At 38.8% G+C, this 23,637-nt stretch overlaps 1 protein-coding gene across 8 annotated transcripts in view; it reads right to left on the bottom strand.

Annotated features, from left to right (window-relative positions):
• Positions 1 to 23,637, bottom strand: part of Glis3 (GLIS family zinc finger 3) — a 432,619-nt gene that overhangs the window by 287,595 nt on the left and 121,387 nt on the right. For 7 of the 8 annotated variants that reach the window (XM_048806835.1, XM_048806840.1, XM_048806842.1 and 4 more), the window contains 2 exons: positions 8,916 to 9,123; positions 1,025 to 2,141 (listed from right to left, as the gene is read on the bottom strand). In XM_048806835.1, the coding sequence (XP_048662792.1) occupies positions 1,025 to 2,141; positions 8,916 to 9,123 (1,325 nt within the window). The remainder of the gene's footprint in view (positions 1 to 1,024; positions 2,142 to 8,915; positions 9,124 to 23,637) is intronic. The other variant, XM_048806843.1, reaches the window with a different exon arrangement.

The raw sequence follows: 23,637 nt of genomic DNA, 5'->3' as shown, positions 1-23,637 counted from the left end.
ATCCAGGGAGCACACAGAATTCTCAGATTTTAACTCTAAAGAAATATTCCTGCCCATCTAAATTAATATAAACCATATGTTCTTCTTCCAAGAGTTAAGTAAGCTGTCAGATTGTGCAAAGCCATCCCTGTGATCCCAAGGGTGATGTCCCACTTGTAAACCCTGAGGGCTTCTCTGAGGTGTGAAATTATTATGAAATAGTTTACGAATCATATTATTCAAATATAGTAAATTTTGCCCAGAAACAGAGTTCCAGGATTGATGCCAGGAAAGGGGAAGGCAGGGGAAAGTGACACCAGGCCCACTTCTTTCAATGCCAAAGGTACATCAGGCACATTCCCTAATCCACTCCCTCCTTATATCTTTCCACAAACTCTTTCCTTAAAATTAGGTGAGATCCCTCCAGGTTCTGCTTTGTGGTATCCTCTGGTGTTTTTATGCTGGCTGTAAATCATTAACTAGTCCCACAACCCTGGAAGGTACAGTGTGCAGGCGTGTGGGTACATGTAGCAATAATTTTACTAGCCAATTTGCTAAGTAGTAAGTTCCTTTCTTAAATATCAGAACACCCCTTTCCCCCACTCCAATTCTCACCCAGTTATTGGAGGGAAAGAAAAATCTGAGTATTTGCTTTGGAAGAGAGCTAAAGCTCGCTGGTGGTGTGATGTGTGTTCCTTTGCTCTTGCATGTCCACGCACATTAAGGAAGCTCCAGTTTGTGCCTGGCCAGCATTTTTTCAAGATTACGGACAGTGGGGCAGACTGGCCTTCCCTGCTGATCATGTACCCTTTCAGAAGAGAATCTAGAAATGGAGAGAAACCAGCAGCCACTAGCCACCAGAAGAACCTTTCCCTTCCTCAAGCTGAAGGCAATCCAATCTCATGGACATCCCCAGCACCACACATCCAAACCCACAAATGAAGAAACTGTACTCAGACCCGTGGGCCAAGTTTAGAAAAATACATACATGAAATACAAATGCTAGGCCTTGGAGAAAGGTCACTCCTGGGCTTCAGAAACTCACCGTACACTTGTTGGGCTTCTCCCCCGAGTGGACCCTCATGTGGATCAGCAGTTTATAGCGGGCGTTGAAAGGCTTGTACCTTCTAGGGCAGCCAGCCCAGAAGCAAGTGAAGTCTTCCCCCTTTCGCTGATCAATGTGGACCTTCTCGATGTGCCGCACAAGTTCCTCCTGCTGGTCATACAAGGCGCTGCAATCTATCCAGCGACAACAGTGCTTGCCCCCACCATCATCCATCTCTCCATCATCGTCCAGGGTGGCTTGAGGCAGTGCCAGTGGCTGGCTGTGGGCCACTAGCTCTGGGTGATGAAGGTGCGGGTGGGCATGGTAGGGTGGTGGGGGACCTTGAGGCGGTGGCAAGGGAGGGAGCGGGGGCGCAGGCGGCAGATCCAGGGTACCACCTGGGAAGTCCTCCAGTCGCTCAGTCTTGAGCATGCCAGAGGGTTGGCCTTCAGGGCCCGGCAGGCCATGCTGCACCACCATATTGTTGACCTGCCCGGGCTGAAGGCCACCGTGCTCCAGCTGTTGCATGCGCTCATACTCCAGTACCCCATCATCACCATAGGCCGGTAGCGCCAGGCCACCACTGGTCACCAGCACGCCCTTCTGGCTGCCAGGTACTGCACATGGCTGGGGGATACAGCTGCCGCGTACCCCCAGGAAATGCCCGTAGACCTCTGGCTGCGGGGACATGTTGGCTGGGGATGCCCTCGGCCCATTGATGTAGGCAACCAAGGACGTGGGTGAGGTGCGGATGATGGTATTGAAGTCTATCCCGATGCCATCTGATAAGGGTGACAAGGACAGTGCTCTCTTCTTCGAGCGGGCCGAGTGGGATCTGGTGGATGAATGCCGGGGACTAGGGTAAGGAGAGTGGGTATTTTCCATGCCAAAAAGATAGGATGGCAATGAGTTAGAGACACTATTGCTGGACATGGATGTCCCGGGAGGAAGGCCAAGGAAGTCCCCTAGATCCACACCATTCTGAGAGCTATGGTTGGAGGAAAGCGAAGGCAGAGCTCTGTAGCCCTGAGACCACTCTTGTTTCACACTCAAGGCCGATTGACTTTCCGTGAGACTCAAAGTCGTGGATGCCAGAGACTCCCGTGAAATAAGGGACCTGGAACAGCAGCCAGAAGAGAAGAAAAAAAAATAACATTTTAACAGGATATGGATTGCTTAAGAGCTAAAAGAACATTGCACTTACAATCCCTTATGTATTTCCCCTAATTACATTCTCCACTAAACACACATTCTTGGGTTCAGATAAAATCCAAGGCTTTTCGTTCCAGGTAAATAATATTTTCCCAAGAAGCACAATAAAAGCTAATGCTTACTGAAATAATAAAACAAAAGATATATTGTTATAATCTCAGAACTTTAATTATAATAAATAGTGCTTGCTTTATTTTCAAATATCCTTTTTAATGTAGGGGGAAAATTAAAGACCTGGGATAAATTATTAATGTCTGTCACAGCAAACCAAATAATCAAGTATTTGTTAAGTACCTACTGTGTGCAGTATGGTATGATAGACTTTGCAGCGCATACAAATCTAAACAGAGTACCAGCCTTTAAGTAACATCTATTTGGGGAGGTAACATTAAACTTAACTTCATTAAAAAAAAAAAAAGAGTAAATCCTTAAAGTCAAAGCGTAGTCCAGGGGATTCAGAAGCTTTACAATTTAGTTTCACTGATATTAACAAATTAGTAAAATAATAATAATAATAATAATAATAATAATAATAATAATAAAAGAGCAATTTATACTGTCAGTACTCAGTTACAATATCAAATCATCCCAGTAGGTGAAAAATATATATAAAATACACAGACTGGTTTCAATTCTTAATTTTTTAAATAAAACATAGCTATAATATATAAGGAGTACAAACTAAAATCAAGTCATTTTTAGAATTACATTACATGCTGGGGCTATGTAAGGTTTAACCATACTTGCTTGCTTGGGTTTTTGATGAGTTCTTGTTCTTAAATCAGAGCAGCTTTGGGCTGAGAGTAGATCATTCACTTTCAATTGCTTGTTTCACAAGATTTCCCTATCTGTTCTTACCCTTTACTAAATAAGCTTCATGTCTCACAATATATTGTATACATAACAAAATGGTCCATAATGTAGCTCAGGCCCCTTTAAAATTCTTTTGCTTTATTACGGCATGTTTTCCTTAAAAAGAACTGAAGAAAATAAAAGCTATGTACCTTAGACAGAAAATCTGTCACAAAGAGGCTACTCATGTAGACATTTAGAACAGGCACTAAGTATTCCCTGACTTAGACTCAGTGTACAGCAGAAAAGCTGGCTTATTTATGTGTATCTGCACTTGCTTTCTACAGAGATCTATTTTTGGGATAATAAAATTAACCACAACAAAATGTTATAGAAAATGTTTGCCTTCCCCAAAATGAATACTTTTACTATCTTTAGCTGTTAAATATCAACCTGTTGCAAAGGAACAAGTGAAAAAGAGAAACACTTTTATCCCACCTGTTCCTCTTACTCCATTTCACAAAATGGACGCCAGGAATGTGGTTTCCTATGAGTGTGAGATATTAGCAAGAAAACAGCTCTGAAATGCACACCATGGGGTGATAACACTGTGATCAACATGATGTTACCATCAGGCGAAGTAATGTTTACCAATGACAAACACAGCCGGAATGTATGTCCAGCTGCCCTTGACATAGATTTTTTTCTTAGTCCACATCCTTACATTTGGGTTGAAGTCCTTTTCAAGCCCCAAAGTGTTTCCTGAACCATCTGTTTTTTTAATTCCCCGTGGACACTTTTCAATTATTTTCTTAGCACACTTGCAGCTTGTGGCTCTTCCTGCAGAGCTCAGCAGAAGGCTCCTGGTGATTGGATGTCAAGGGCCCTTTGGTCCCTTCCCCAGTGAGATTCAGGAATTACTTTCAGACCCAAGCTAAATCAGTAGATATGTCATATTTGAAGCAGAGACAACTGACTTTGCTTTACACCCTGAGAAAGTTTATAGAACATCAAGAATAAGAGCTTCACTACAGCCATGTGGCTGAGTGGATATCCATTCTCAGGTGGCACATTTGCCTGTCAGTGTCATTTTAGAACATTTCAGATTTTTAAGCAGTGACCAACAGAGAATTTTATCTATCTCTATAAACTTTGCTTATAAAATTATATTATTTGGTTTAAGGGCAGCCTATAGTGAGACTTGTTCATTGTTCCATTGTTGAAAGACGATTCTCATTTTTCTCAAATTACACCTGACTATGGCTTAAATTAAATCTGAATATAACCCTGTGTAGATGCTTTGCTTAATACCTTGGACATCTCAGTTTCCTAAGATAGTTATCATATATTTTTCAAAAAGCAAATTCTATATTCTATCATTAAAGCAATTAGTATGAATAGGGCTGTGTCTGTCTCTCTCCCTCCCTCCCTCTCTCTCTCTTTCTCTCTCTCTCAGCAGCCAGTCTCCCTCCTATCTCCTATGCAGTAATCCAGACCTTTTACAGTTCTAATGCATGGAATCTCTCCCCAATACACCAGTTCTCAGTAAGAGTCCTCTTTCCATATATACAGATATGTGCACCTGGAAGCATATGTGGGTATTTTCCTCAACAGAAGTCAAAGTCTCTCAACAGAAGAGGCATTTTTTAATCTCCCTAGTACCTACCAGAGTGTTAGATAAATATAAAGTATTCAAAAACTTGTTAATTAGCAAAGTAAATAAATAAACATCATGATGGTAACTATCCAATATTTTTAACTTAGAAAGCATTTTTCTTATGTTATCTTCTTATTTGACACAATATGTGAGGCAAGTAAACTGGATTTTTAATCAATTCTATTATACAAAGAATAAAACTAAGGTTCTGTAAAAATTTTTCCTAGTGACACACACACCAAAAAAAAAAAATGGGGGGAGGGGATAAAGCCCTCAGTGAATAATAAATGAAGCAGCATGTGACAGACAGAGCCTTAGCTGGATCATACACATTCTCTGCTGCTTTTCTCACACTGTAGCTCACATGTGGTCCATAATGCTCTGCTTGACTACAAGACCTGGTAAACCCGGCTTCAAGTCACACAAGCTACAAATGGAACACAAATTTTCTGTTCTTTCTGCAACAATATGTTGAATGAGTGTGAGGGCTGCCAAGAATTCTTGCCTGTAACCCCTGCTGCTACAACACCAGACCTGTGGGAAGGAAAGTGACAGAGTTCAGAGCGCTGTGTCACCATACTGAGAACAATCTCCATATCCATATGTTCATCTGTTCCTAAGGATACTATTTCTGGTAACTGGTTTATTTGGAGCTATATGTGAAAAGAAGGTAGATATATTTCAAACAAAATAAGAGCAATACGAACACCCGGGAACCATCCGCAAAAAGGATTACGATGACTGATAAAGTAAGAGCTAAGTAACTCTCAGTCGTAAGAGGTAGGATGACCCAAATTGAATTATTTGGTTCAATGCCAAACTTAAAAGAAGTTCTAATTTAAAAATAATGCAGAAAACTCTCAAACTGACACTCATAAGAATACATATATTTCATATATACACAGATATGGAAAGGAAGACCAGACCTGGTCTATCTGGAACTTCTTATTTATGTGTCCTGGTAAATCGCTCAGAAGAATTAGCAGGGCATCTGATTACGGAAGGGTTTTATAAAACGTTAGGACTCATTGAGAGTCCAGAGTCCATTCCTAGCCTGTGCTCTTCCTCTGAGCTTTGTGGGCATATTCCAAACAAAAAGACAATCACCCCTAAGAATTTCTAATAGAAGAGAAAGAGAAATGTGGTGCCTTTCTGGATGTAGAATGATATTATCAGGCAATGGGTGAGTTTTGTGACTGACAAGCAAGTGACACTGGAGAAAGCATTTAGGTTTTCTGTGTCTTGGGGTCCATGATGTCTTCAACAGGGATAATACTAAAAGGTAGTACAAATATTCAATCATAAAGTGCAGAATCACAATGCATGTGCAAACACCAGAAAAGCTAAATATATTCCAAACTCGTGCAAATTTCTTCCATTGCCCAACTTTTGCTAGATGGGGATATGACTCCACTGGATGAGGCTACTATACCAGAATGTTGGCCTTGTCATTTTAGGAGAAATATGCACAACAGGCTCTGTAGTATAAACTTTTGGCAATGCCTAAATTGAGAATAGTTTCTTGATCTTCTTGATCTTCAAAACACTAAGGGGTAATTTTGCATTTATCATTAAGTCAGAAATGGTTGGGAAATTAATGAAAGCAAATACTCAGTACTAGGGCAAAATTCTCATCAATTAATTAGACAGAACCCAACAAAGCTAAGAAAAAAGTGACTTTTTCAAGATGAGCACCCAAGAGAAAACTGTATACAAATGAATTTAAAAAAACACAGCCAATGCATCCATGAAAACTGGTCAATGATATCAATAATTAAGAAATGCAAATTAAGACAAAATATCATTTTGTACCTCAGATGGAAAAACTTATACTAAGAAAAACTTATAAAAATAATAACTAATATTTGATAAGGTCAGAGAAAACAGGCACTCTCTTAGCCTGTTAGTGAATTTATAAATGGGTAGGTCTTTTCTACAGTGCAATTTGAGAATACATATTAAGAGCTAAAAATTGTACATTTCCTTTAACCCAGCAAATTGTACTTAAAGAATTTATTCTAATAATCAGAGAGGTGCAATAAAAGAGTTACAGGGTTAATGCAATAAAGCATTATTTATAATACTAAAATAAGGGGAAAGAACTAAATCCTTAGTAATAAAAGACTGATAAGAATTACTTTTTATTTATATACTTTCTTTAGAAAATGGAATTTGGAGCAGAAAGAAACCATTATGTGAGGCTGAAGAAACCTTTATTACAAAAGAGTTTATAATATATGAACTGAAAAAAGTAATTATAAAACTATGTCAGTTATTAGGTCAATTTAGTGGAAAGAAAAGCCAATACTTATGATGCATGCATTTGCATACACCTGGAAGGATGTCTATCCAAATTCTACCCACGATTGTCCTTGAGTGATATAATTTCTACTTTAGGAATTACGGGAATTATATGGGTAATTAGGCGGAGCACCTCTCCAGTCCCTATTTGCCTCCAGCAGACTCCTGGTGGATAAGGCTCTAAGATGATGACCTCACCATCTTCTCTGTGACACTGACATGCCTTCCAGTTTGAACTGCTGCCTCTTACTCTTTCTCCCCTCTGATGGAACACACAAACCAATTTAAAGATCACAAATATGTGACCTTTCCAAATTGCTAAAAGTAGGTTCCATCCTTCACTAAGCCACTCCTCAACTCGCGTTTCTTTGTTCATCCTGCAAAAAAAATTTTTTTCTCATAGAAGAGCTCACGGAATACATAGTCAAAAACACTTGTCAGTGTTTCTTTAAGGTGTTGCCTTTTAAGGATATAAAATTATGCTAAGGAATCAAATGTGCCAGAACACACTGAGATAATGACCCTCTCTGGCCGACCCATGAAAAGGACTGCATAAGGTATGTGGCTTGAGCAGCCTGTGCTCTGCCTACCATCAGCTCCTCCATTAATTATGACTCTGCCTTCAAGGCATGGGCTGGACTTGCAACAGGAAGCTGAAGGCTTCCCAGTGACACCCACCCATGAGCACAGTTAATTTTACATGCAGCACTCAGCAAGTCTGAGGAGTCCCTCAAGGCATAATCATCAATGGGAAAATGACAGCAGCTTCCCATCACAAAAAGTCTCAGCTGAAAAACAACTTTCCACCCCATGAAAAAATTGGCATAAATAAATGATCCAGGAACTGTTTTCAGAGTCTCAAATGGAAGCTAGGAGGATTATGCAGGAAGACAAGAGCAGAAAAGATGGGTAGTAGGAAGGAAAGGAAGAAGAAATAGAGTCTCAGAACCACAGGTATCTTAGTGGGTTACAGCCCCACAAGAAGAAGAGGCAGAGGCCCAGAGAGTGAGAGTCCTTTGCAGGATCAGTTACAGCAGAACCAAGACTCATAGGCAAAAACTTTGGATTGTGCTTTTCAAAGAAGATAACTTCTATGACAAAATATTAACTTAAAAAAGAAATGACCTTAAACTATACAGTATTTTGGTTTTATGATCTCCCTAATATAAACCTTGACAGAGATGAAAATTTGTCTGAGGGGTGATTTCTCTTTTCTAATTAATTCTCCACTATGAAGATAGATATGTGGTACTTATTGTACCTACTTATTCTGCCACCTAATCAGACATCATGTTGAAATGTTATGCAACTCATACATGAAAATATGTCTTCCCGACATATCATAAAGCCTTAAAATGTGTGATTTCTGTCTTCATTCTCTCTGCTATCACCCTAAACTTTGACTATTACATTACACAGATAGTAGATGCTTGATACTGATACATATTTGGGTAGATAGGTCGATGGGTGGGTAGACAGATGGATGGATTGAGACAACAGCTTGATAAGCAGTGTTGAGACTGAAATATATACACCAAAACCTGTCAGGTAAAAAAGATGTGCATGGAACACCTATTAGACCATGACATGACTTGCTTCAACAGGAACTGACAAATGTACATATTGGCCTTCAGTCACTGAGGCTCAAAATCTCAAAATGGGCATTCATTTTAATTATACCACAAGATAGTAGATATTAAACCATTCCTCCCAGTTAAGAGGATACAATGGCACATACTTAGTTTTTAGGAGCATTCCCCTACAACACTCACATCAGAAGAGTTGCTTGGGAGCATGTGTGTTTGTGTGCATGTGTGTGTGCATGTGTGTGTGCGGGTGTGCGCGCCCATGCATTCAGGGATACAAGGGAAAACACATGTGGGGTGTGATTATACCATAAAGAAGGGGGAAAAAAAAGTAACTTGAGACCTGGTATCTGAAGGAGGTATATTCAGGTTGGCTGCATTCACTGCCCTCTGTAAGCTAGGACTGATCTGCTTGCATGCTGTGGAGACCTGGCTTGCTGGAGGTGAAATGGGTCCCAGTCGCTGAACCATCATGGGACTGCTGGTGACCACTAGATTGTTGCAGCTGCCTTTTCCAATGGACTTGCACTGAGGCCCAAAGCCAAGAGCCCCTAAAAACAAATGAATCAGGTTAGCTTTTATGTCCCTTAAATCAGAGACCAGTAAATACACACATGTGCACACTTATATCAGGACCCATCTCAAAAGACAGTCCTCGGATCTTCCTTTTTTAGTACGGGCAATATTACTAAAAATCTTTTTCTAATTCCAACTGGAAAGTCATAAAGCTACAACAGACACTCTTCCATAATCACCACTTTTATAAAATGTGGTTAAATTTCACTTCTATATAGAAGTGAGAATCTTGTTTTGAGAATGATATTGAGAGGTATATCTTATATCTTTACCTAAAGGGTTAAGGTGGTAGGGAGATAGAATTACCTTCATCAAACCAAAGTGTTTTCTGGTGGGTTTTTTTTTTTTTGTCTCCTCCCCCTCCACTTGAATCACCCAGCAAGGAAAGTTGACACTACTAAAAAAAATTAAAAAAAAAAAAAACCCGTTTAACTGGTTTACTTCATTCCAAATCTGAACTTCCAAAAAGCCTGTTTAAAAGGATATAGTATGACTGTGTACCTCCAATCTTGATTTTTTCTCTTTATCCCAATATGTTGTCATTGAACATATACCCAATTTTTTAAACAATCAGGATGAGAGTCTTAACACACTCATTTGAAAAGCAACATGATAACTAAATTTGACATAGGTTTTTCATTTGCATTAGTTTACAACCTTCCAATGTAGAAAAGTTTGGTACATACCCAAAGGAGAAAGAAAAAAGAAGAAACCCACAAGAATCTGTGTCATTATGGGAAAGTGAAAAGCAAGGGAAAAAAAAGGCAAACACTGCCATGATTCATTTATAAAAACTAATAATAATATTTGAATCATTCTAGACATTCTTTTTACATGGATGTACTTGTTCAAACTTTTTTTTTTTGCCAACTACCTGGCCAAGTGTCAGTAACTAAACACTATGTTCTCACTTACAACAAATGAAAATAAATATGACCTCAGTTTTTAACAAATCAGGATCTAAAATTTTCTCACTTAAGTTCACTTTTTTTTTCATTGATATAATTGGGATCGTAATAGGTGAAAAGTGTCACTGTATCTTTCCTTAGCCCTGGGGACATGCTTTCCTATTTTGTTTTCCCCAAAATTAAATCAATAGCCAAAAAGTATTTTTACTTATCATCTTTTGAAACATTTTCTTCCAGAAGTCCCTGAAGCCAAAGGACAAACAAGACAATTGGCACAATAGCTATGGCCCCATCGATGTAGCCACATCTCAAAAACGCTGGTAGAGTGACAGCATCCTTAGCTGGCAGCAGCCTTGCTCCAGTCCAGCCTTTAAGGAAACTAAAATTCAGATGAAATCCAAGCAGAAACTGATACTGCGAGGAGTGTATCTTTGTGACACCTGTGTGCTTAAGTTTGGGCTCCAGGATGCTTGGCTTCTTCCTGTACACTTTCCAAGATCATTAATTGCAACAGAAATTTCTTGGATTTCTGTTTTTCAAATACACCCACCAGAACATCTCATCTACCCTTCCCACTGCAGCTTAAGTTTGATCCATCTTCTTGGCCCTTGGACAATCAATCATAGATACTCTGTTTTCATAACTCATAAAACATCGTACTATCAGGGCTTCATATTGACACCTAGATTGGTGTGAACAGTTTTATGGAGTGCATCAGAACTTGAACATTTTTAAAAATTCTAAATGCCACTTCCTTCTGTCCTTGGAAAAGGTAATGTTGTGGTTCATAGCTTAGCCCAGTATGTAAAACACCTGAATTGCCTCCCCAGGTTCCATTGTTATCAGCCCTTGTTATCAAAACAACATCAGATGTTAAGTATTCTGTCAAATACCATATAGTCCTATAAAGAATTCAATCATTTCATGTCTTTTTCCTTTTTAATAAACAAATATTAATATCCATCCACCTCTAAAACAAAGATACACAGAAGCTGGAACAGCACACTTAAAAAATAACACTTGATGGCAAAGCAGATTAATATTTCATCAAATCTAAAATGCCAGTACATTGTAAGGCACAGCATTATTTTGGTTACCAGTGAGAAACACGAACAGCCAATTAAATTTGGAGCCTGGTGTTCAAATTTCAGAGATGTTGTGACATTAAAATACACATACCTTGAATCAATAAATACCAACATGATCAGTGAAAATTTTATTTTAACCCATGTCTTGTTCAAGTTCTTCTCTCTACCTGGAATGCCCTTACTCTAACTAACCTACCTAGTGAGAACCCTCTGCATCTTAAGATCTCAATTCAAAGGTTCCCTCCTCTATGAACTCCCTTCTCCACCTCCAAATGAGCAGATCTGCCCAACTCTTCCCTTTGTTCCCCTTTGGTCTCCAGTAATATACCTACCTCAGTTCCTGAAACATTTCAGGAAATGAACTTTTGCCTGCCTTTCATCCTCTCAGTTTTTATATTTTACAGCTTTTGAAAGGCAGAGCCCTATGTTTGGGGCATCTCTGCTCCCTTAGCACCTAGCCTGGGGTCTATTAGTACACATTGAAGAAGGCTTAGAGGAGATGAAAGAATGAAAATAGAAGATAGTTATAGTGAGCATTAAACACTGACAAATTATTTCCACTGAAGCCCACCTGATTGTCTTTTTTGAAACAGTGCCATTTGGAGAAAAAAATAAAAGCAATTTCAAAAAGTCAATCCTTTTGATGCTTCTCCATAGGGCTGCTAACTGGAAGATGGAGTCAGTGGGGATAGTAACTATAAATCCATTTTCCCGGGCCAGAATTTTACACAGGTCATGGCTGCCTGTGTAACCTTCTACCCTGGATGCATATATCCACATTATTTTCTTGTTCTGTAATAAAGAAATTAACAAATTAGCCCTTCTCTCTCCAATATGTCCATCAATTTTTTACTGTCCCACCCCCTACTCCAAAATTCACTGGTAAGCTTTAATGTCCTTCAAAAAAAAAAGAGAGAGAGAGAGAAATGACAGCTTCTGACAGAATCACAGATGATAGCCTCAAACCATGAGAATGAGTGGTGGACTTCTTGGGAACAGGGAATGTTTGTGTATAGCTATAAGAATGTTCTGGAAAACAGCATCATTTGCCTCACAAGTGGAGTGAAACAATAATTTGACCAAGAGCCACTGCAGGTCAATGTGACCATCTAATTCTTTTTCTAATGCCAGACATAATGACCACCTCCAGGCTATTCAGAATCGGGCAGTGCTCTGGAGTTCGAACATTGGGGACAGCCTGCCTCGGATCAGCTAGGTGCATAACCTGGGCAGATTACTGAGCATTTGTATGTCTTATTTCTATGCCTTATCATCTACAAAACAGGAAGAAAATTAAGACCACCCACAAGGTTGTTGTGCATCTAGTATTAACATCACATATAAAGGACTCAGTACATTATCCAGCACATAATAGGTGCTCAATGGCTATCCACTGCTATTGTTTTTGTTTTGTTATTGTTGTTTCATATTTGTCCTTGCTTTTTTGCTCCATTCTTTCTTGAAGTAAGAAAAAAAAACAGTTCTTTATAATTCCTTGCACAAAACAAGATAGTAAATGGTGCTGTTTAATTCTCTGACCATTTCCAATGTTCTTTCTTCATCGAGCCTGGAGCCAATTTTTTTTTTTTAAATCAGGTGTCATCACAGATAGAAGAAAAGTTTGCAATTGGCCAAGTTTGAATGTTCCTTGGCTTGTCATTCCCTAAAAACAAACCATACAACTTCTCTGACTACCAGATGTGCCAACTACTTGTGCACTGGTTTTCGTTTTGAAAGATCGCTTATTTTTAGAGACAACATGATATGTTTTAAAAATGTGTTTACTGTTCAAACAAGGATCTGAGAGGATGGCATTCGGAGCACCACATACATTCTAGCCAAAATTGCTGTGTGTTGGTAGTGAGCCCAAACATTTTACATTTTCAAGTTTCTGAACTGAGAGGTCATCTTAGAGGGGCATGTTTTAATCAATGTCTTCATCAGTTAAAAGGGTTCTCCTGAAGTTGAATAGTTGATTATGTTGCAATTATCACTGGCAAGGCTGCATCTTTTCTAACTAGTTATGACTATTCACAGGTTCTCCTAAAAGTGACACAGATACAGGGACTGCAAAAATGAGATACACCTGAGGAAAAAGGGAGAAGGAGTCAAAATTTTTTGGATGTTGTTCATTCAACCGACACTTATCAAATGTCAATCATGAATCAGGCGGTCTGTGGAGACAGTGGTAAGCAAGGTGGACATGATCCCTGATGGAACCCACTCTCTGGTCATGAAGAAACACAACAGACCAACCATTCATTAGGAAAGAAGTGATCCCTACTCCTAGGGTGAGTCAAATGCAATGGCTTTTAGAAATTAGAAATTATCATAGAAAAGCAATTTCTATGTGGTTCAACCTATCAATTTCTATATGTTCAACACACAGAAGTAGGGTGCTTTTGCAGAAATATAATAGCAGTATTCAAATCCCACCTTCACTGGCTGAGTGACACTGGGCAAGGTCTTTAAGCTCTCTATGGTCTCAGCATCCTATTCTAAAATGGGGACATAACATATCTAACTCACAGCGTTGTTCTGAGTACAAAACGGATTAGTATATATTAATATATGCCTCAGCATCTCTAAGCATCAGGGTTTTCTTCCCCAATATTTTATTCTAGAAATTTTTAAAACCTTAAGAAAAGTTGCAGGAATAGTAAAATAATCTCCAACTCTTATCTAAAGGTCTGTGTATCCATTCATCTCCTATAAATAAGCTTACTATTTTTATTGTTATTAATATTAATTTTTAACCATTTAAGTTACAGATTTCATGCCCATCATTCCTACATATATCACCATAATACAGCCATCAATTCAAGACATTTAGTAATGATATAGTATTAGTGTTATAATATAATGTCTATATTCAAATGTTACCAATGACTCATTTAAAGCAATTGTTTTCTAATCCAGGATCAAAATCAGGCTTTGCCACATGCTCAAGTGGGTCTTCAAGAATGCATTAACAAACCACTGGACATTAGGGCACTGAAGGCAGATGGAAACACTGAGGAAGAAGTGAGAGGTTAACAACAGAGAAAACAGGAGTCAAAAACATGGGGTTGTATCCTAACTCCATCATGGATTGGCTGTATGTCCCTGGTCAAGTTACCTGAGCTCTCTGTGCCTCAGTGTCCTAATCTCAAAAGTGGGGTTAATATCAGCAGTTATTTCATTCTGTTGTAATTTATATTTAGGATTTGGCACTTAATAAGTGCATTGCAAGGATTAGATAAACATTATTAAAAAACTTATCCCTGGTACCTTTCTGGTATTGTTCCTAGGGCCTCTTTTCTCTTGAGTATACAGGAACAATACATTAAGGCCTCGCTGCCCAAGACACACTCACTCTCTCTCTCTCTTTCTCTCTCTCTCTCTCTCTCTCTCTCTCTCACACACACACACACACACACACACACACATATCCTAATTCTCCATCCCCGCAACCTGCAGATTTTACGCTACTCTTTTTCTTCACCTCCATATCATCTTTCTTTCAGCTAAATGTTTTAAGACTCTGATTAGCTTAGACTAAGATCAATCACTAGCCAAATACCTCAAGAGGATTTTACTATAAAACAACAATATAATAGAAAAAAATTTCAAGACTTTCCTAGCATTTAAAAAAATAATTTTTAAAACTTGGCAAGAAAAACCAGAAGAAGTATTTGTGTAAACCTCCCAGTAAACCTTTCATTCGTTTTATGCAAGTTCTTTTCCCAGGCATACACAAAATCAAGGTAGTCTTGAAGCGCAATGTAAGTCATGCACCAATGAAGTTTCTGCAACTTTGAGGCTCAAATTTTCCCCTTATTTTCAGTTGTAAATATTTAAACATCTGTATCTGGCAAGATTTCCTTTAATAAATCCAAATAAATGCCTAATGTAAAATAGGAGTCTAATACTCCCATCAAAAGTAAACAAATTCCAAATGCCACTAGAGAATACTTTGATTTTGCCTGGGAAAATGCAGCTCATGTACGTAACTCTGGCTGTTTAGAGGTTGACTTTACCTCCTGGTTTCTTCATCTCTAGGAATGAGACAACACTGCACACCCTATATGGCTGCTTCAAGGATTAGTAAGGGCCAACACACAGGATGTGCTTGCTCAGTAGAAAGTAGTTATAATTTTTGTTTTTGTTTTTGTTATTATCGTCACTACGTTACTGAACAATTTTCTGAGTTATCCAATTGGGCCATTGTGGGGGAAATGATTATCAAATTCATGTACGTAAAATGGTTGGAACACACACCTCTTCTTGGTTCATCATTTTCTAAGGAGAAGTGAGTCTCAGTACATACCTGGGCTTTCTCTGCCAAAATAAGGAAGAACAAATGGGGACAAATGTCTCAATAAACCCTTCTTTTATTTCCCTCTTGGGAAATAAGTTTACCCACAGAGAGACCGAGTTCTCTTCCACATGGAATAATCCTACCTGGCAGGTTTATTCTGACAGGGCCACCCTGGATGGGGTAGGTAAAATGATCTAACACTAGGGTCCAGTTAGCAGGCCTCATGGGCTCATTCACAGAACTATGCCCCTCCAAACTATCCTCTATCAGGAAAAAACAGATATTCTGATAAGGAAGAAATAGTCTATATATTGTGAGTCCCCTCACAGACTCAAAACTATGTTCAAAATCATGGCATATACATTGTATCCATAAGTTTTATTAATTTAGTATATGTAAAAGCATTTTCTAGAATGTATTGGTGATCTTTTATTTGGGAATACTTTTATTGGTGTCTAAATAACTAATATGCATCTGTGTGTACATGCTTTAAAAAGACACAAATGCAAAACTATGTAAAGAAAAAGTTCATATTCTTATACCTCTCCATTATCATTCCTTTAAGATACTCAACTAAAACAGTTAAATATGTATTCTTCCACAGCTTTCTCTAAGCTCATACAAACATGAATATGTATGCTATAATTCTAAAAGCAACATGAGTTAGACACACATTGTCCCCTCTATTCTTAAAAAAAAAACATCAGAATGTGCCTATTTTGATGAAGAATCAGATCTCAAAACTAATGCTTAAATAACACATCTAATTGCATAGCACAAATATTCTATTCTTATAATGAAACATAGGTACCTATCAATAACAAGGTATATAATCTTGGGCAAGGCATTTTATCAATCTGAGTCTGCCCTTGTTCTTCTCCCAAATGTGATGACCACCAGGTATATGGGAAAACTTTGAAAAGTATATATTTTTCACCACAGGAAGACACAGGTAGGCTTTTCCCCAAATACTATACGAATACAAGTCAAAGAGGCTGCTGAAGTAGGGTTATCAGACTCTGTTCTCACTCACATTTCTCCCTAGAACCAGGAATAATAAACTCCTGCATGTCAAATATATGAGACTTGTTATGTAGTGTTTTGCCAATTTGTAATGTTTCACAGCTAAGATACAGCAGTGACAATGTCACAAACATATCTGGGTAGTGTGCCACTTGAAATACAGTAAGGCCTGGGTAAGTGGCTAAGAACACCAAAGGATGAGAATCAGAATGAAATAACTGCTTCTACAGGCAAGGGCAAAGTACTTCAACCTGGGCAAATATTACAAATGCTCCAAATGGTACCAAGCCTATGGGAGGAGTTCAGGAACACTAGAAGAGCATCCTGTCTCTATGGGACTTAACAATCTCCAAGAGCTAAAACAGACTCACCTTGGAACAACCATATAGTGTGACTGGTTTAAACATGAAGCTAAATCATAGAGACAGGAGCTCATAGAAGAGGAAGGGAACTAACTATATAACAAAAAATTCACTGAAGAAGAATAACCACAAAGCCATTTCCCAAAGTTCTTCAGTGTGTCCAAAAGTGTTACATGATAAATAAGTGAAGCTCAGGGAGATGTCCATGGTCAAACAATTCTGAAAAACTCTCATAAACATCTTTTTATCAGATCCTTTAAAATGCAAATGCATATAATCACTCTTTGGGAGAAGCAAATGATATGCAAAATGCATTTGTTTGGGGAGGGTTTCCCCTTAAGGACTCACCCAAGACTGGCATTCTAAGGAGCACTGGTTAGAAACCAGTAAGTTAAAATATGAAGGACAAGAAGCATGGGAGTGAGAAGGAAATAGTAGGGTATAGAAGTGGAAACAGAAGTAGGAGGCACAGTGGTCCTAGGAATGAGGAGTTAGAATTGCCTTAACGAGGTGGCTCTGACCAGGAAAATCAGCAAGGACACAGAGCTCAGAGGCTTGGTTCAGGTGACCTAAAGGCCATGTGCTATAGCATGGATCTGGAATGTCCCCCAAAGGTCCAAGTGTTAGAAAGCTGGAACCCAGTTTAGCACTCTTTGAAGGTGGTAAAAACTTTTAAGAGTTGGAGCCTAGTGGGAGGTTTGGGGTCACTGGAGATATGCCCAAAAGGGACTATGAAACTCCAGTCATTTCCTTCACTCTTTTTCACTTTCCTGCTATTAAGTAGATGGCTTTGCTTGCCATAGGCTTCCTACTATGATGTGTTGTCTTGTCACAAGTCAAAAAGCAGTGGGACCTACTGATCTTGGACTGAAATCTCTGAAACCATGAGCCAAAACAGAGCTTTTCTCCTTATAAGTTGATTCTCTCATGTATTTTATTATAGTAACAAAAAGCTGAAAACAACCTGATTTAAAAGCTGGACATTATGTATTCACCAATGGTTCCAAATCTGGCTATATGTTAGCATCCCCAAAGATACTTCTCAAAAATGCAAATTTCTATGCTTCATCTCAAACCCACTAAACCAGATGGTGCTGGTAAATGGTTGGCTGGTATGCATTGGCTCCCCATGTTATGGGTAATCGTGCATTCCACTGGAAGCAGAGTTCACCTGCGATAAATCCAGTAGAAAGGGGCAGGAAGACAGAAGAAGCAAATGAACAAGAAAGTAGATGAATAGTGCAGAAGGTCCAGTGTGGGAAATGACAAAAGAAGAAAGCACTGATTATGGCACTGAATAAAGTAAGATTGAGGATTTTATAATTAGTTGAAAAAGATTCAGAAAATCAAGTTTCAAAGCTGAAGTCATTTTCTGATTTCATTCCAAAGTGAGCAGATAAATAGTTCATATACAAACCATGAAAATGCCAACTCCACCACCTACCCCTCATGAGTTCAGCTCAACCCTTCTATGTTTATCCCACAAGAATATAACTTCCACACCAACACTCTTCCAACCTCAGTCAGCATTCAGGAATGTTGTCTACAAAGTAGGAACCATCAGCTTACTCATTTGATTCATGTATTAAATTAAGTCACATTTATACCCTGAGAGATTAAAAACTATCATATTTCTTTCTATAACACTCAGTGCCCTGGATTCCCAACCATGAAACCTCAGTCTTACTCCAGCAGCTGGGCACTCCTGGTAAGATGTTATTAAGAATACATAGCTCCAAGCCACTTCATAAAGATGGGAAGATAAATTAAACAATATTCCAGGGTTTATATTCTAAAGTCCCATCAGTCAGCTATTGTACATCAATTATCAACTAATTAGTAGAGAGTGCTTATGCTGACCCTTCTGTTCTCTCTTGTAATGATTTGCCAAATTAACTGAAAGCTGCTCTGCTCCATAGAGACTCTTAGTATAGCAAGAGTGTTAAATAAAGTTCACCTACAATTAGCCCAGAAAACCAAAGAGGAAATGTAAGCACATTTTACTGCTTTTCCCTTGACAAATTTTTCTCACAATCCCATGGGAAGAGAGCAGCTATATTTGTTAAATAAGCAAACTGTTACTCTGAAAAAACCGAAATACCAGTACAAGTACAATTTAGCAATTTATCACCCACTGATCAGGTATCTGTTTATTGCACCACGCTCTGGGCTATGGTATATATTCCAGGGAGTGTGGGTGCAAAGATGAGTCAGACTATTCTTGCTTACAATCTAATTTAGTGTGCTTAAACCAAGGTTTATCCAATGGATTAATCTTTGGACATATATGAAGGTGAAACTATCAGACTTTCAAAAAAGAGGATTTCTATAAATATAAGAATGAATGAGTGGATGGGAGGGAGAAAGCCAATTTTAATGGAAGAAAACTGCTTCCGTTTCTCAAAGACCATGCACACAGGTCACATTTACAGGACCTGGTGCTATACTATACTAGCAGAACCTCAGGCCTTGGGCTAGCCCTTGGTCAAAGAGCTTCCAACCAGTTGGACAGAGTCTTAACTAACACAGAAAACATTTGGGAAACACCCTTAAACTGAGTTGCCTGAATGCTGAGTCCAAAAAGAGTAGAAACAAGGAAAAGATCCTATGAACTGGAAGAGGCTTAGTGGAAAAGGTCAGATTTGAATTGAGTGTTTTTAATGGCTGGAGGGGAGAGGGTAGCATGAACTGGGGCTGGCCAGAGTAAAGTGAGCACAGGCTGAGAAAGTATTCCGGAAGCATGATGGGAAAGCAGAAAGGAATGGAGATGCCAGAGCCAAAATGGTTTCACCAGCTGTGTGACCTTAGGCAAGTCCTTTAAATTCTCTGTACCTGTATCCTTTTTGGAAAAAGGGGTAATCATTATTCTCACCTTCCTAAGTATGTTGGCAGTACCAAATGATCAATCTATCTAAAGTACTTAGAGAAGTGTCCTGCACAGTAACTACTCCATAAGCCCTCGACACTGATAGTCTTACTAAAGTATTACAAATATCATAATACACAACTTTCAAAGCCAAGCACCCCAAAGAGCTACAATAGGTTTTTTAAGTATAGGTATTATGTAGTGGGAAACTATCATATGTGATGTAATATCTATTTTCAGCTCACAGAGAAGCAGAGCAAAGGCTGAAGGCAGACACCAAGCTAGGAAGATGTTGCCATGATCTCAGACAAGAGCAGGCAGGGTAACCCCAACTTGTCTTATTTAGAAAACAAGAGGGTTACTGAATTGCCTTTAAGAAACTCAGTAGACTTCAAATCTTTGCTTCATAAGTCAGGGTCATGTATATCCTAAGTTGCTATTTCTACCTCACCCAACAAAAAACAATGGTTGTAAGGAAAACAGACAAGCTGCCTATCAGTGGGACCCCTCACCACAAGGAACAATGCCTGGGACCCCTCTGTCAGATATTTGGTACTCAACAAATATTTTCTAGAAGAACAGGAAAAGAATATGACTTTAGAGCAATTAATTGGGCAAATATAGTTCAAGGCCACAAATGGAGTTGAGAAGGTCCTGTTTTAAATGCATATGAATCATGATATGCAAGAAAGATGAGGCCTCTAGTGGACACAATTGTTGCTATGTCCTTGTCTCTCAATTCCTGAACAGCTAGAAATATCAGTTTGCCCCCTCTCTCCATATCTCCACCTGCTGACACACATACACACTCAAAGGGAAGGACGTGTAGTCTTTACCTATTCAATATAAATCACTGACCTTTTTTTTTAAGTATCTGAGAGCTAGTTCAGAAGCACGCTCCCAACAAATCCTTCATACTAGACATAACTTCTTAGTACCTTAGAAGCTTACACAGTCACCATTAAACACTGCTAAGCTACCTTTGTTCCCCCCACCCCACAAACAGTAATTCCTCACAACTGTCCAGAGACACATTTTCTATCATTAAGTGTTTTCTGTTCCACATTTTGCATGGGCTTGCAAGTCCAGATGGCATGCCCAGAAGCATCGGATCTGGAAAAAGGGCAAATGGTTATGAAGATTACATTCTTCTTCATTAAAAATTAAGTCACTCAGACTTCTAAGAAGTGGAAAGTACCCTGCTTCCTCCCCAGAAGTCCCCCAGGGCAGCTCAACTGTCTCCTCAGTCAAATACCCTTGACTCCTCTAGGCTGGAGATTCTTACTCCACGTTTCAAAGCCCACTCAGAAGCTCAGGTACATGGGAAGAAAACTCACTGAGTGATTATTTGTATTTCATGCTCCTTCATCTCTGGAGAGGTTGTTTTAAAAGAGCTCAAAGTATACAATGCTTGAATTTGTCTTCTCTTCTAGTCCTATGTGGAATCCTAAGTCACTGACATTATTCCATGTGCTCTGAAGGCCACAGAACCTTCTGACAAGAGGGGCCCTCTAAGAGAAGACAGAATGAGAGACAAAGGTGACACTGCCTAAAGTCCAGAAGAACAGCAGTTTGATGGTCCCTGGAGTAAAGAGTCAGCACCAAAAGGAAGTCCATCAAGGTGAAGCATAACTGGCAAATATACAAGAGTCTCTCAGCTCTAGCTAGGCTTCCCACATCTAAGCTACACAGAGTGCCAGACTCCTAGAGACTGTGTGGGTGTGGTTAGGGGGGCATCTCAGCAAGAGTGACCTGAGGGACCAAGAACCAAAAAGGCTCTTGGAATGTTCTGCTCTGCACAAAGATCCTGTGAGGCATTGTCTTACTTGGGTAGGGCGTAAGAACCCCAACCGACAATGACTGAGATTAAATTTCCCACTAATCTGCAAGTTGGGGTCTTGGGGTTTAACGTGCTCTGCTTTAGAGAAAATAATTTAAAGAACCATTTCTTCTATACATGAGTTGGTAGAATAAATCATATCCACCATAGGTTCATTTAAAAGTGAAAAGATACAAAGGCTGAAATATCTACCCTTTGGCTCAAGCAATTTGTCACTGTACAAAATGATATAACTTTAATCAAACTGCCAAAATATAAAAACAAAATTCTAACATCACAAACCTCAACACACAGGCAATCTAGGTGAGGCCTATATAATGTGCGTTTCCTTCTGTTTCCTTCACTTAGTGCTATTTTTGAACTTATAACTAGAGTAGCTGGACATGGTGGCACAAGCCTGAAGCTGAAAGATCACAAGTTCAAGGCCATTCTGGGCAACTCAGCAAGATCCTGTCTCAAAAAAAAAAAAAAATCATAAAGGACTGAGGCTACAGCTCTGTGGTGGAGTATCCCTGGGTTCAATCCCCAGTACCCACACCACTCCCACCAAAGAAAAGGAATATGAGAGTAATCTAAGCATTTCTGTTCACACAAGTGGATCGTGTATTAGTATTAAAGTGACCACAACTGTTTTACCTCTACCCATCACAGACACTGTAACAGCAATGACTCTTTGACAATAATATCTGAATGAGGAAAAGCAACCCAATTCTTTCCCATCAAAACACAAAAGCAATCCTAATACATATTGATGCCAGGATGAAAAAAAAAATCTAAAGTAAGAGTTATGGTTATGTTCTCCCTAAAATAATTCTTTAAGAAAAGAGTATTACTTGCTTATCTGAATTTGAATACTAAAACTGAGAATCAGTGTGAGTAAAAAGTTGAATGTTAAATCAAACTGGAAGCTTATTTCCTGACTAGAATACAAATTCTTAGAATAAATAACACACCATAAGCAACATAAGACTCTATGGCTTTCGGAGAAGAGGAGAAATACAATTCTTCCCTAATTCTCAAAGGGTCAATGACATAGAGGTCTTAACTTGGTGCCTGGAGAGCTTCCCCAGCTCACTGTCCCAGGTGAACCAAATAATAAATTCTGCCAGGATTTGTTCTCCTCTGCTCTACACATTCCATAACAAAACAAAAATAACAACTACAGGCAGGAAGTCTCACTTTGATCTTCTTATACCATGAAAGGAATATGAACCTTGAAAAAAATCCACAGTTTATTATAAAATATTATGATAAATCCCCATAAGTCACAAAGATTACTCCTTATAGTGTGCAGAAAAAGCTATGAAGATATTGCCAAAATATATTCAATAAGGAAGACTATTAGATATTAATCAATCTCATCAAGACCACACTAACCCTAAATTCTCAAAATGGAATCTATTTGCTTCCAAACTTAAATGATTTAAGTGTATGAAATTTTAACACTTACAGATGTGCATGTTTCAGAAAAAAAATTGATAAGTCAAACTGTGGTTGAAGGATTAATGAGGAAATAAATCACTTGGACCAAATTTCACAAGAGTCTATACCTCTTTCTTCACTCTTATAGGTATAGCCAAATCTAATCTCTGAAATCGTCATCTTTCAAAATAGCCAAAAAAGAAATGAAATACAAAGGGAGGAGTCTTTACTTTTCTTTTTATTTCTAGCCTTATTGGGGTATGATTGATAAGTAAAAAAAAAATGCTAAATTCAAGAGTACAAAATACATAATGTATACATAAACAAACACCACAATCAAGTGGTTAATACATCCATCAGCTCACCTAATTACCATGTGTGTGCACACATGTACATGTGTTGAGACCTTAACATCTATCCTCCTAATAAGTTCAAGTCCACAATACAGTGCTGTTCAGTATAGCCACCAAGCTGTACTTCAGCTCTCCAGAATGTATTCATCTTGCATAAATGACACTCTGTACTCTTTGGCCAATCTCTCTCTCTTTCCCCCATACCCCAGCCCCCTAGCAACCACGGTTCTGCCCTCTCTGACTCTATGGGTTTCACTATTTGAGATCCCACATATATGTGAGATCATCCAGGATCTGTCTTTCTGTGGTATCTTTTCTTCTTTAATT

This window comes from Marmota marmota, unplaced genomic scaffold, assembly GCF_001458135.2.
Source record: "Marmota marmota marmota unplaced genomic scaffold, marMar, whole genome shotgun sequence".
Taxonomy (NCBI): Eukaryota; Metazoa; Chordata; class Mammalia; order Rodentia; family Sciuridae; genus Marmota; species Marmota marmota.
Note: the sequence above shows the minus strand (reverse complement) of the source record. Positions and strands in the feature narration are given on the sequence as shown.